The sequence below is a fragment of the Tupaia chinensis genome, unplaced genomic scaffold (genome assembly GCF_000334495.1).
Source record: "Tupaia chinensis unplaced genomic scaffold, TupChi_1.0 Scaffold000085_1, whole genome shotgun sequence".
Lineage (NCBI taxonomy): Eukaryota > Metazoa > Chordata > Mammalia > Scandentia > Tupaiidae > Tupaia > Tupaia belangeri.
In genome coordinates, this window is record NW_006159547.1 from 3280128 (window position 1) to 3293935 (window position 13808).

The following is a 13808-nucleotide window of genomic DNA, read 5'->3' on the forward strand; positions in this document are numbered from 1 at the left end:
AAGTCTTATAGAAGCACGGAACATATTAGCTTCAAATTGCAAACAACTAAAATACTATAAACAAAAGAATGGATTAAATAAAATGGAGTGCTTATACAATGAATATCCCATAGTAACAGAAATGAAAAAATTACAGCTATGTGCAAAAACATGAATGACTCTTAAGGATATATGTTGACTATAAAAAGAAAGTCCCAGAAGACTGTATGCTACTGTAGTTTCAGTTTTACAAAGTCTAAACCCCAAACAAAACAAAAACAACCCAAGTAAGGTCCTACATAGGGTACACATGTGAGTGATTCAAGAATGGCAAGAAAATGATAAAGACAACTTCAGGAGAGGTTTCTCTGTGGGAGGAAGAGCGAGATTAATAGCAGTGTCTGGTTTGAGGACTGGGAGGTAGTTTCATGCATGTTAGAAGTTTTGCAAACATGGTAAGTGTATTTGCCTCTTATAAAACAGACCACCAAAAGATACTAAAGTACTAGTTTAAAAAATATATTAAAAGTCTGTGTTAAGGCCACTCAAATTTTAGGCATTTACTTCTTAATGGAAATGAACGTTTCAGTGATAGATCACTGAAAATCTCCTTATACCACTTGGGTAGAAAACCAAAATTTAATGTTTTAGGGACATGTTAAACAACTAATTCTACCTAAATAAATATTACTTTGTGAGAGGAGACACTAACAATTCCCATTGGGTGATTTTTCACTTTGTTCTATTTTTGTCATAAAAGGCAAAACAAAACAAAACAAATAAATGCTTTTGACAGCAAAATGCACATTTAATTTTATTTCACTCTTCCATCCCTAATCAAACCAGAGAGGAGACCACAACACTCACTTTATAGAGGAGTAACTGAAGCACAGAGCCGTGAGTGATTTCTTCCAGTCACCCAACCAGTGATTTGAACCTAAGGCCTCTGAAACCGAAGGCTTTGAGTTTTCCATTTCAAATGTGAAATGGAAAGGAAGTCAAAGAACAGTCCAGACTTTAAAAAAACATGACATTTTTCTGGTTCTGAACTCACAAGGGGTATTCTTGAAACTATCTGACTTGTGCTCAGTTACATGAAAGCATCTGTTTTATTCCGCCACAGCAATGATATATATAGCAGATTAAATTCATTTTGTTGATTTCAAATTGGAATTTGGGACTACTTTTTCTCTTCTCCCTAATTTCTTTATTTTGACAAATTTTACAGCTCAAAATCTTTTAAAAATAACCTACCAACAGAGGAAAAATAACAAGAAACACTCAAATCTGTAAGGAACTTGTTAGCAAATCTGGAAAAAAGTTAACGGGACAACAAAAATTACTATGGAGTTTTTAAAGAAGTATAAGCATGCTGCCCATTCAATTTGACAGCAAAGACAGGTCATTTAAAGAATGCTTAACTAATAAAGTCCAAACCAACAAAATGGTCATGTATGAGAACAATGGAATTTCCCAAGTCAAAACATATTTAGGTTCATATTGCCCTTAAAACCTGAGCAAAATTAAAATTCATAGAAACATTAAAAAAAAAGTCAGATTCCTTCATTAAATAATACTTTAAAAATTCATCTTTTTGGGGACCAGCAGTTGGCATAATGGCTATGTCGCTGGACTCCCATGTAGCTGACTGCAGTTTGAGTCCCGGACCTGGTGGCTTAAACTCACACCAGGTGTGTGTGCATGCATATCCAAGATGCCAAGAGGAGAATGGAGAAAGGATTGTGGAATGGCCATCCCCCCTGGAGGGTGACTTCTCACTTTCTGTCTCTGTCTGTCTTTCTGGCAAGTGCATGCACCCCATAGCAAAACCTCTCCAAAAAAAATCATCTTTTTTTTTTTAAAAAGAGATTTTCTATAGGGAGCATGCGCTCACCAGAAACAGAACGTGAAAAATCACACACACACACACACACACACACACACACACACCAGTGGGGTGGCCATGCCACAATACCTTCTCCTCCACTTTCCTCTTGGCATTTAGGCACATATACATATGTGTCCAGGAAAGTTTCAGGCCACCAGGTCCAGGACTTGGACCATAGTCAGCCCTGGGGTAGTCCAGTGCCTTAACTACAATGCCACCTGCTGGCCCCCCAAAGTCATCATTTTTAAATGTGTCTGGTCAAGGCAGTATCATAGAAAAAAGAAAGCATTTATTATGAAAAATAATAAGCCATATGCTATATGGCCAGCCGTAGTTCGAACCCTGGCTTTAGCACCTTGAAAAACTCACTGGGTGCCTGTGCTTGCATACCCAAAATTCTGACAAGATGGAGAAATGGAGAAGGGATTGTGATATGACCATGTGTCATTGAGGGGAGGGAATGTTTTCTCCCTCTCTCTCTCTCTGCTGAGCACATGTGCCCTCTGGCAATTAAAAAAAATGGTAAGAGTGCCAGTTCAGCTATAAAAAAGCATATACTAAGTTTTGTTTTGTTTTGTTTTGTTTTTTTTTTGAGAGGTTTTCGCTATAGGGCGTGTGCGCTCGCCAGACAGAGAGAAACAGAGAGACAGAAAGCGAGAAATCACCCCCCAGGGGGGATGGTCACACTGCAATCCCTTCTCCTCCATTCTCTTCTCGGGATCTTGGGCATTCATGTACACACGCCCGGCGTGAGTTTTAAGCCACCGGGTCCAGGACGCGAACCGCGGTCGGCTACGTGGGAGTCCAGCGACATGGCCATTATGCTAACTGCTGGTTCCAAAAAGCATATATTAAGTTTAATAGTGTTTTTGACTCAATAGGAACTAAAAAATGAACAATTCTATGACTTTTTAATAATCAAGTAAAATTGTTTAAGTTCTATAAAATCTTTCTGGAGCACACCCTCTTTACCTGTAAAGAGTCTGTAAACGTATCATCCTTGTTTTCAATGGGTCTGAAGAGACCTTTTTTCTTCTCTCGGTCCCTTATGTCTGGGCTGGCAGCACTAATGAGCATCTTCAGGTTGGCTGTAGGTGTCCATGGTTCTGCCTGCTGTTTGTCAACAAGTTTTACTGGAGTAATGGGATTTCGTTCTGGAGTGAAGATTTTTTGCTTCGATAAGTCAATTGGTTCATTTTTTATCGGAGTCTTCTGGGCCATTCTTGACCGATCAACAAATATGTTTTCCTATTTTAAAAAAAGAGACTTTTTAGCAAGGATAAGAAGAGGTCTGAGCTAAGAGGACACTGCTCCCGCCATTTACTAAGACTTGAAAATACAAACAGGCCCGTATGTTTGGGCTTGAAAGTACCAGAAAGGACTCATGAAGATTAGAGGCTTCATGGGAATTTAAGAGTGGTGTCAATTAGAAACAGATTATAACCTGCTACTCCTTTAAAGTATATTTTTCATGATATTTTTGTGAGAGAAGTCATGAATATATCTGTCATTGATGGGTACTTGTAATATTTGGACATAGAAAAAGTCAAGATACATTTTTGCTTAGAAAAATACATCATGACTTTTCCAACAACCCAATAGTTGGGTATGATGAGGGCCAAATGTGAGTTGAGTTCATACTGTTTCTAAGTGACAGTGTTTTTTTTTTTGTTTTTTTTTTTTTTTGAGAGGTTTTTGCTATAGGGCACATGCACTCGCCAGAAAGTTGGAGAGAGACAGAGAGACAGAAAGCAAGAAATCACCCCCCAGGGGGATGGCCACGCCACAATTCCTCCTCCTCTATTCTCCTCTCGGGATCTTGGGCACGCACGCATAAGCGCCTGGCGTGAGTTTTAAGCCACCAGGTCTGGGACTCAAACTGCGGTCGACTACATGGGAGTCCAGCGACATAGTCATTACGCCAACTACTGGTTCCCTAAGTGACATATTTTTAAAAACACTATTTACAGGTTAGTTTGCATTGGTTAGTACAGAACAGTGATGCCTCTGTAATTTAATGTTCACCAGTGCTAATATAGCAATTAATGGCAGAACCCATAATGGAAGAGCATCCAGGAAAATATCACATCGTAGGCCAACCTAGTGGTCTAAAATGTCTAATGTTATTCCTCCTAGAGAGCTTCTTACATTATGCATGATGAAAGACCTGTTTTTTACCAAACCCTTGTACACTAACACATGATCTTCGTAGGACTAAGAAACATCTCCTGCCAGATACAATTCATTCGGGTTGGTCACTCAAACTGACCTCTGGTCTCTTCAACAAGAAACTATTGCTCACAGGCTGACATGTCCCAGTGGCAATATTGAATTGTGACTTAGGTTTCTAAGTCTCTTCACTCTCAAGTTCTGTTCTTAATTTTTCAGCCTGGTGATAGTTTGTAGAATTCACCTGCCTCTAGTCCACACTTTGAGTAGACTGTCTTTAAGAAGAGCTTAATGATGAGCCTATTACAAAAAGGATTTAATGTGCAGAACCTACATTTAGAACTACTAAATAATTAAAATAAACTTCTTTTCCCTCAAGTAAGTTTTTGCCATTCAGATAAAAGAGTCTGCCTCTCCTGTAAGAGAATTCACTTCTACTTAGAGTGTCTGTCTTACATAATTATGAAGGAAGATGAGTTAAATATCTGTCACCCCTGTCCTGTCCATGCATCACACTAGAGTTACTGCATACTAGCATTTTGGCTGAGCACTGATAGAAAACAAGTGTTTTCCTGGACCAGCCAGTGGTGTGGAGTTTAAGGTAGCTTGCATCCCACATGGGCAACTGCGTGGTTTGAGCCTGGGACCCGGCAGCTTGGAGAACTTGCTGGGCATGTGTGTGTACATGCCGAAGGTCCTGGAGAGAGGGAGAAATGGAAAAGGGATTATAGCGTGACCGTGCTCCATGGAGGGTACCTTCTCACTTTCTCTCTCTCTCAATCCACTTACCCTCTGGCAAATTAACAAAAACAAAACTAAAAAAGATGCTTTCCTAAAAATGAGCAACATATGAAGTGATGAAAGATCTTTTGGGTGAAACTAGAGTTTATGTGAGCAGACCAACTCCTGTTCCTTGGGTCAGCCGAAGCTGCCAGCTAGCCATGGTGCTGTCTGGTCCAGTATTCCAGGAAAGGGTGGAGGTAGGATGATGCTTTCTCATGACACAGCAGCAGTGAGCACCCAGCCTGGAGCTTTGCATGTACCCACCTCTTAACAAGTCCCTACTGGTGTGCTACACTGATGAAGACTTCTGCAACGGAATTCTTGAGGGAAATGATGTAGCCTTTACTGCATGCCATGCCTTGTTTCATGTACTTTCCAGGTATTAACCCCTCACCAATCCTGACATAGGTACAGACTACAGACTGAGTAGCTCTTATCCAGAATGCTTGGAACCACAAATGTTTCTAATTTCTGCATTTTTCAGATTTGGGAATATTTGCATGTACAGAATGAGATATTTTGAGAATGGGACCTAAGTCTAAATACAAAATCAATTTATATTCACATACACTTTACATGCATAGCCTGAAGGTAATTTTATACAGCATTTTTATATTGTAGCATTTTGACTGCAATCCTGTCATACATGGTCAAGTACAGATTTCCCACTTGTGACATCATCTTGGCACTCATGTAGTTTCAGATTTTGGAGCATTTTGGACTTTGGGATTAGTAATGCTCAACCTGTATTATTTTTTCAGTTTATAGATGAAGAAACAGGCACAGAGAAGAGAAATGTGGTCCTATGTGACCTCATTCAGTGTAAAAATTACTAGTATATGTGAAACAGCGGAAAGCAGGAGTTTCTGAAATTTTCCATCTAGAAATGAACTTATTCTGGGTACAAATTCGAAAGAAGTTATCTTGTCTGCAGCTCTAACAACAGGTGCCCAGCACTGACCCCCCACTGGCCTCTAGGGAGAAGCAGTTTGGGGAAGTGGTCATGTACACAGGGTCTAGTTATCAGCAGTGTGAAGGAACTTCCCCTCACTCTCTAGTACCTTAATCCTCACAACTGAAAATGCAATTCCAAAAATTTCAACCTTAAGGTTTATGAGAATAGTTCCTGGCACACAGTGAGCCACAATGAAATCTGGCTATTGTCTTTCCCCTCTTTCCCATTCTGCATTACATTCATTCTAGCACTAAGATCTAACATAGCAGATCGTACTACTGTGTAACATTCTGAGTGTTCGCCTTGTCTCAAAAATGACACTGTGAGGACCAGCATATGGTGCAATGGTTATGTCACTGGACTCCCACATAATTGATGGTGGTTTGAGTCCCAGACCCAGTGGCTTAAAACTCACGCCAGGCGTGTGTGTGTGTGTGTGTGCCCACCCAAAATCCTGTCCATGCATCACACTAGAGTTACTGCATACTAGCATTTTGGCTGAGCACTGATAGAAAACAAGTGTTTTCCTGGACCAGCCAGTGGTGTGGAGTTTAAGGTAGCTTGCATCCCACATGGGCAACTGCGTGGTTTGAGCCTGGGACCCGGCAGCTTGGAGAACTTGCTGGGCATGTGTGTGTACATGCCGAAGGTCCTGGAGAGAGGGAGAAATGGAAAAGGGATTATAGCGTGACCGTGCTCCATGGAGGGTACCTTCTCACTTTCTCTCTCTCTCAATCCACTTACCCTCTGGCAAATTAACAAAAACAAAACTAAAAAAGATGCTTTCCTAAAAATGAGCAACATATGAAGTGATGAAAGATCTTTTGGGTGAAACTAGAGTTTATGTGAGCAGACCAACTCCTGTTCCTTGGGTCAGCCGAAGCTGCCAGCTAGCCATGGTGCTGTCTGGTCCAGTATTCCAGGAAAGGGTGGAGGTAGGATGATGCTTTCTCATGACACAGCAGCAGTGAGCACCCAGCCTGGAGCTTTGCATGTACCCACCTCTTAACAAGTCCCTACTGGTGTGCTACACTGATGAAGACTTCTGCAACGGAATTCTTGAGGGAAATGATGTAGCCTTTACTGCATGCCATGCCTTGTTTCATGTACTTTCCAGGTATTAACCCCTCACCAATCCTGACATAGGTACAGACTACAGACTGAGTAGCTCTTATCCAGAATGCTTGGAACCACAAATGTTTCTAATTTCTGCATTTTTCAGATTTGGGAATATTTGCATGTACAGAATGAGATATTTTGAGAATGGGACCTAAGTCTAAATACAAAATCAATTTATATTCACATACACTTTACATGCATAGCCTGAAGGTAATTTTATACAGCATTTTTATATTGTAGCATTTTGACTGCAATCCTGTCATACATGGTCAAGTACAGATTTCCCACTTGTGACATCATCTTGGCACTCATGTAGTTTCAGATTTTGGAGCATTTTGGACTTTGGGATTAGTAATGCTCAACCTGTATTATTTTTTCAGTTTATAGATGAAGAAACAGGCACAGAGAAGAGAAATGTGGTCCTATGTGACCTCATTCAGTGTAAAAATTACTAGTATATGTGAAACAGCGGAAAGCAGGAGTTTCTGAAATTTTCCATCTAGAAATGAACTTATTCTGGGTACAAATTCGAAAGAAGTTATCTTGTCTGCAGCTCTAACAACAGGTGCCCAGCACTGACCCCCCACTGGCCTCTAGGGAGAAGCAGTTTGGGGAAGTGGTCATGTACACAGGGTCTAGTTATCAGCAGTGTGAAGGAACTTCCCCTCACTCTCTAGTACCTTAATCCTCACAACTGAAAATGCAATTCCAAAAATTTCAACCTTAAGGTTTATGAGAATAGTTCCTGGCACACAGTGAGCCACAATGAAATCTGGCTATTGTCTTTCCCCTCTTTCCCATTCTGCATTACATTCATTCTAGCACTAAGATCTAACATAGCAGATCGTACTACTGTGTAACATTCTGAGTGTTCGCCTTGTCTCAAAAATGACACTGTGAGGACCAGCATATGGTGCAATGGTTATGTCACTGGACTCCCACATAATTGATGGTGGTTTGAGTCCCAGACCCAGTGGCTTAAAACTCACGCCAGGCGTGTGTGTGTGTGTGTGCCCACCCAAAATCCCAAGAGGGGAACAGAGGAGAAGGGAGTGCTGCATGGCCATCCCCCCACCCAGGGGAGTGATTTCTCACTTTTTGTCTTTCTGCCTCTCCAGTGAGTGCACGCACCCTATAGCAAAAATCCTACCCCCCCACACACAAAAGTAAAAACAAAAACGTTTTAAAAAAACCGACACCATGCACTTGTGGAGATCAGGAAGCAAGTTCCATGTGTCTTATTCCTCACAATTTTTGGCACAATGTCTTGCCTCTTATAAATTCTCAAAGAGCCCTGTGCCTAAATTATCCAGTTATTCCAAAAGACATCCTGATGGTAGAGGGTATGATCCAGGCTCACTGAGTAGACAGGGATTTACCTTCCTTCTCTACTGCTTCCATGATACTCATCTGCACAGGAACCGTTAGCCTACTTCTTCCCTACCAAGGAGGCAACGCAGAACACGTTATTTCCTCCTCTACTTTGATACGTTTCCATTATACTATAAATAATAACTAAAGTAAAGGAGAGGCAGGCCACCTGGTAGGCTAGGATTGTATCACACCTCTGCATCAAAAGAATGCCAAGCAAATTGTGTACAGGGGCCTCGTGGGCAGAAAGCTGCAATGTAGTTATGCTCTGCTCTGCTGTCTATCTGTCCTGCTATCCTGACATTATACAGGAAAGTGGAAGGAGAATAATATGAGAGCTTAGAAACGTGGATTTTTTCTCAACTCCAGTTGCATCTTTTTGATTAGGAAATACTGTTCGCTACGGCTGGGGCCAAGTATCTGTATACATAGACTAGGAAGTTCAGACTAAGGCATCTGTCTCCAAAGCGGCCCAGCAAAGCTGCCCAGGTGTGCAGTGGACACTGGGGAGGCACCCAGATCACATAAGGAATGAAGGACTCATCCGTAGTTGCTGGAAACAATTCCAACAGTAGTCCCATAACTGGACTGCTTTGGCTGAAGAAGGCTGATGTTCCAGGACCACAATCCTTCCCAGGAGGCCTTTGCTAAACCCAAGAGCAGGCTGAAGTAGCACTGACCTATGAAAGCCTGGCCTCCTGGCTCCAGTGTAGCACTACGCTGAGGGGTCATCCCAGAACAACCCGCAAGCTGGACACAGACGTCCACTGTGATAGTCCTACGTCCCCTTCTCTCTGCCCTGTTCTGCCTTCCCTGCTCCAGGCATCAATCCTAGCATCCTCCCTAATAAATCTCTGACATGTGAAACACCCAGTGAGATATGCCTGCCAGGAAATCTAACCTGTGATACCTTGGAAATCATTTCTTTAATTAGAGGGCCCGGTAAGTCTGGGCGGTCTGCACACCCTCTGTGCTCACTGCAGCTCCTTCATTAGCCCCTGTCCTCTCTACTTGCCTAAGCCTGAATATCCCTTCCTTCCAGCTCCAGGTCACCTAGTAAGTCCTACACACCACCTCAACCCTTAGCCTTCACTTCTTCCCAAACTATCCATTTTCTATTTCTGTTATCCCCAAATGATTATAAATAATGCAAATGGAGAGTCTGGTTTATAACCCTACAACCTGAAATAGTCAATGTGGGTAACGAAGTTGAAAACTCCTTTATGATTTTAAAAAAATTTTCTCCAAAAGTGGGAAAAAGTACACATAATACAATCCTTGTACATCTTGACCAGCTTGTAGGTCATCAAGAAAGAAATCCTCCAAATGATGACCAATCCAGCAGGATGTCACTCTAGGCATCCCCCAAAGCGATTTCAAGAACTCAGCACCAATAACTGTGGCTACTTTAGATTTCTTGAATGTCCATCTGCTGTTTCTTCTGCTGTGAATGTCCACCTCGCTTACCCTTATTTTCTTGTACAGAGAACGTTCTCATCCATTAAGGTTTTGCCTAAATGTTTCCTACTCTGTGAAGTTTTCCAACATTCTCTGGACTCTCATGAATTTACTACTTCCTCCTCTGTTCTGCCAGGAAACTGTGTTCCCCTTTCTATTACAGCACTTAGCAAATCATGGACTACTAGGCTACTTTAATATCTGGTTCCCCAAAAGTCTCTCCGGTCACCAGCTCAGGGCCCGCACGGTATCCTCTTTATGCTGTCAGTTTCACGTGTTCCTATGTGAAGACTGTGTGCTACCAGGAGCTTACCAGAGACCCACCGGGAGAGAAACCATATATTAACTCCAATTTATGGAAGAAAAACAATGGTTTGGAGTTTAGGCTTCTGAATCCCCAGCATCTGGACCATAAATATTTGTCGGAAGACCTAATAAACATTTGTTTGAGGTTACACAGCTAATAAGTGACAGAGCAGGAAGTTACATGCAGGACTCTGTGATTCCAAACCCCACGTTCGCACCATCCCTAGAAAGCCTCCTAGCTTTACTTCCTACTTACATGAGAAAGAGGCCAAAGCCCCTCTCTGTGAATCTCTGCAGAATTACTGATCTCATGTCTCGCCTTCTCTTCAGAAAAGTGAAATAGCCTCTGCTCACACATTGTATTTCGAACAGTTCAACCACTTCTCTAGTCATTTAAGTTTTTCTCCATACCCATTAGAACAAGAACGGTCAGCCGGACACAGCACTGGCTGATGCTCCCTAGGGAGACAGAAGGGCCCTTGCTGAAGGTACTGGATAAAAGCCATTGATCCAGAAGGTGAGAAGTGAAGGACTGACTTAGACTTTCTATAAATGTATATGCACTCTTTCAAGGCTGTACCATCCATATTATAAAGGCAAACAAAAAGTTTTACTTTGAAACTCCCAGAGCCTTGACTCTGAATATACATTTTAAGTCCAGGTATGTGTACCCTAATATGGGTCAGGCAGTCCAAAAAAAAAAAAAAAAAACCAATATGGGCCAGCGCATGGCATGGTGTTAAGGTGGCTGACCTGTGTGGCTTGAGTCCTGGACCCAGGGGTCTGAAAAAAACACCAGGCACGAGTGATACAAATGGAGAAGTGACTGAAAGAGGATTGCGGTGGGACCATGCCTCACCCCACAAACACATGCACCCTCTGGCAAATTAAAGGGAAATAAAGGGCAAGCATTTAAAAACAAACCCCAAACCCCCCAATGTTTTGGTATGCTTCTTTTCCTAACAAAAATACATCAGGGCCAACCGGTGATGTGGTATTAAAGATGGCTGGATCCCACATGGCCAACTGAGAGGGTCAAGTCATGACCCAATGGCTTAAAGGAAAACACACCAGGTGTTTGTGTGTGTGTATGTACCCCAAACCCTCAAATGAGAGAGAAATGGAAGAGAAGGGATTGTGGCTTGACAGTTTCCCGTAGTGTGTGTGTCGGGGTGCTTTCTCACTTTCTCTCCAGCAAGCACATGTACCCTCTAGCAAATTAAAATCAATCAATCAATCAAAGAAATCAGATGCTGGACAAAAACAACCTTGCATGGGAAAATACACAATCTCACACCACTCTAAAATTAATAAGTTTTGAGACCAGCAGTTTAGGCTATGTCGCTAGCCTCTAATGTAGTTGACCACAGTTCAAGTCCCGGACCTGGTGGCTTAAACTCATGCCGGGCACATGTGGGAGCCTGCCCAAGATCCCGAGAAGAGAATGGAGGAGAAGGGATTGCGGCATGGCCATCCTCACTGGGGGGTGATTTCTCACTTTCTGTCTCTGTTTCTCTCTGTCTTTCTGGAGAGCGCACTCACCCTGTAGCAACCTCTTAAAAAAAAAAAAAAAAAAAAAAGAACAAGAATTAAGTGTTTGTCAAAGGCCCATGTAACAGGTGCTTTGAATGCTAAGCCTAAAAATAAGACCAAGGGCCCAGAGAATGTTCACTGCCCAAGGATACTGCAATGCATAGATTTATATTCAAAGTTTCTAAAATTGAATTTGTTCTATCAATTTGTCTCTGCAAAAAAATGCTTAGACACTAAAAAAAAAAAAAAATGCTTAGACACTGATTATTAATAAAATAATGTACCTTTCCAGTGGGACACTGGCTGGGTAGTGCAGTAGTGCTGATGTAGGGTAGGTGATAGTTTAGATATCTGCCACGACTAATCTACCATGTTATGTTTCTAGAAGATAACACCAGTCTTCCAAATCACGAAGGGTGCAAAAGAGGGAGGGAACGAAGAACAGTCCAGTGCAAAATCAGCAGCAACACTGTAAGATATTCAGAGTATGTTGGTGGGCTCAGTAACTTTATCTCCCATCTGAAGATGATAGGTCCTATTTGTGGTAGAAGAAACGGCCTCTAGGAGCTGGTTCATTGGTATGAGGACATTTCACAACTCTTTAATAATCCAGCATCCATAGCTATGAGAGTCTATTTTCCTGGGAGCTGAGGCTTATCATTCTTACAAAGCATTAGCTGATATCATACTTGGTAAGGAGAAGTTTTATAAACTTCTGATTGCAATGTCCACCATATTTGACTCATAAGTTGGTTCCAACATTACATCTAAGCTAGCCTCTCTCCCCACTGCAAATGACCAAGTAGAAACGCAACGATAATATTGTTGGCCAATAATAATATTGGCTGTATTTCTAAAGGTGTGTGTCTAAATATAATGTTCACCAAAATTATGTTTACAAGAGAAATACAAAGGGCATGCTAAAACATTTCATTAGATTAGATATCACCATCTTTAATTTACTAAATATTTCCATGTGCTTACCTTTTGCGCATTTTCCCCATCTTCAATTGCAAAATCTAATCTGGACTGCCTGGGGTGGATCAGGTCTTTTAGTGTTAAACAATTTACCTCCATCTGTAATGCACGATTACATTAGAAACCAATTTTACAATTAGATATTTTTCTCCAACAACAAAAATACCTACTTACTACTTGTTCATGAACATGAACTGCCCCCAGCTGAAACACATCCTGAGGATTCCAGGCATATAGCCACTCTCCACCCTCTCTAAAACTCACATAAACTAACACACTTAAAGCGTGCTTAGTAATTACTGAAAATCCGGGAAGAAAATTAAAATCGACCAGAATAGTCATTCTTTATGAAAATCAACAGGACAAAATAAAAGTTACCAAGTCAGAAGGGGGCTGGGTAAATCTGTCAGAAAGTACAGGGTCTCCCAGGTCAGTTAATTTTGGCGCAAAGAACTGGGAGGAATTCGGCTTTGAGGGGGTTTGAAATCCGGGGGGAAAGGAAACCTGATCGCTAGACCAAACCCACTCGGCGCTTAGCGCAGCCCCTCCCCAGGCCTTTAAGCAGACCCCAAGGATAAACTCTTCCTCTGAAACCCCCAAATTGTGGGGAAGGGAAGTGCCTTCCACTGCCGGGTCGGAGGGAAAGTTGGAGCCCACACAGCCCCAGCGCTCCTGGTCCCAGGGCAGAAACACCTCGGTACCCCAAGCCTGGAGAGGACAGAGGTGGCAGGCTGGCAGCCAGGGCGGGAAGGGTCCTCTTTCACCCCAACTCCCGCCACCCTACCAGCTTGGAGCGGCACGCTTACTTACGCCCACTTTGCAAAGCAGTCTTCCTGCCTCCACCGTCCTACACCGGTGCGGGAAGAGGGTGCGGCGATCAGCAGCTGGGCAGCGACATCGGGAGCAGCAGGCGAGGCGCGCAGACCCTTGCTCCGAGTGCCCTGGGCTGGTGGGCACCCTGCGGCGTTCGGGAAGCGCCAGCGCTCCGACCCGCCGAGCGCGACTCCAGCCTGGATCACAGTCCCCGCGAAAACACCTCCTCTGGCGCCTTGAGACTGAATTTGAGAATTCACCAATCAGCAGCGCCCGGCGGGGAGGCCCCGGCCAATCGCGTGGCGGCATGGCCCAGGCTCACAGCCCCGCGGAGTCTTGGCGCTCCGGACCGCGCGTTTCGCCTGCACCCGCCCAATTGTTGCCGCCTAGGCCCCCTCCCCCTTCCGGGTACCTGGAAACCGTGGGCCCGGGAGCCAATTCCTGCCGGAGACGCGA

At 43.0% G+C, this 13808-nt stretch overlaps 1 protein-coding gene across 1 annotated transcript in view; it reads right to left on the reverse strand.

Moving 5' to 3' along the window:
* The window catches only part of E2F7 (E2F transcription factor 7), a 41070-nt gene extending 27523 nt beyond the window's left edge, over nt 1-13547 (reverse strand). The window contains exons 1-3 of the mRNA XM_006142856.3: nt 13350-13547; nt 12546-12638; nt 2840-3115 (exon numbers count right to left, since the gene is read on the reverse strand). Of these exons, the coding sequence (XP_006142918.1) occupies nt 2840-3115; nt 12546-12638 (369 nt within the window). The 5' untranslated portion in view covers nt 13350-13547. The remainder of the gene's footprint in view (nt 1-2839; nt 3116-12545; nt 12639-13349) is intronic.
* Nucleotides 13548-13808: the final 261 nt, after the last annotated feature.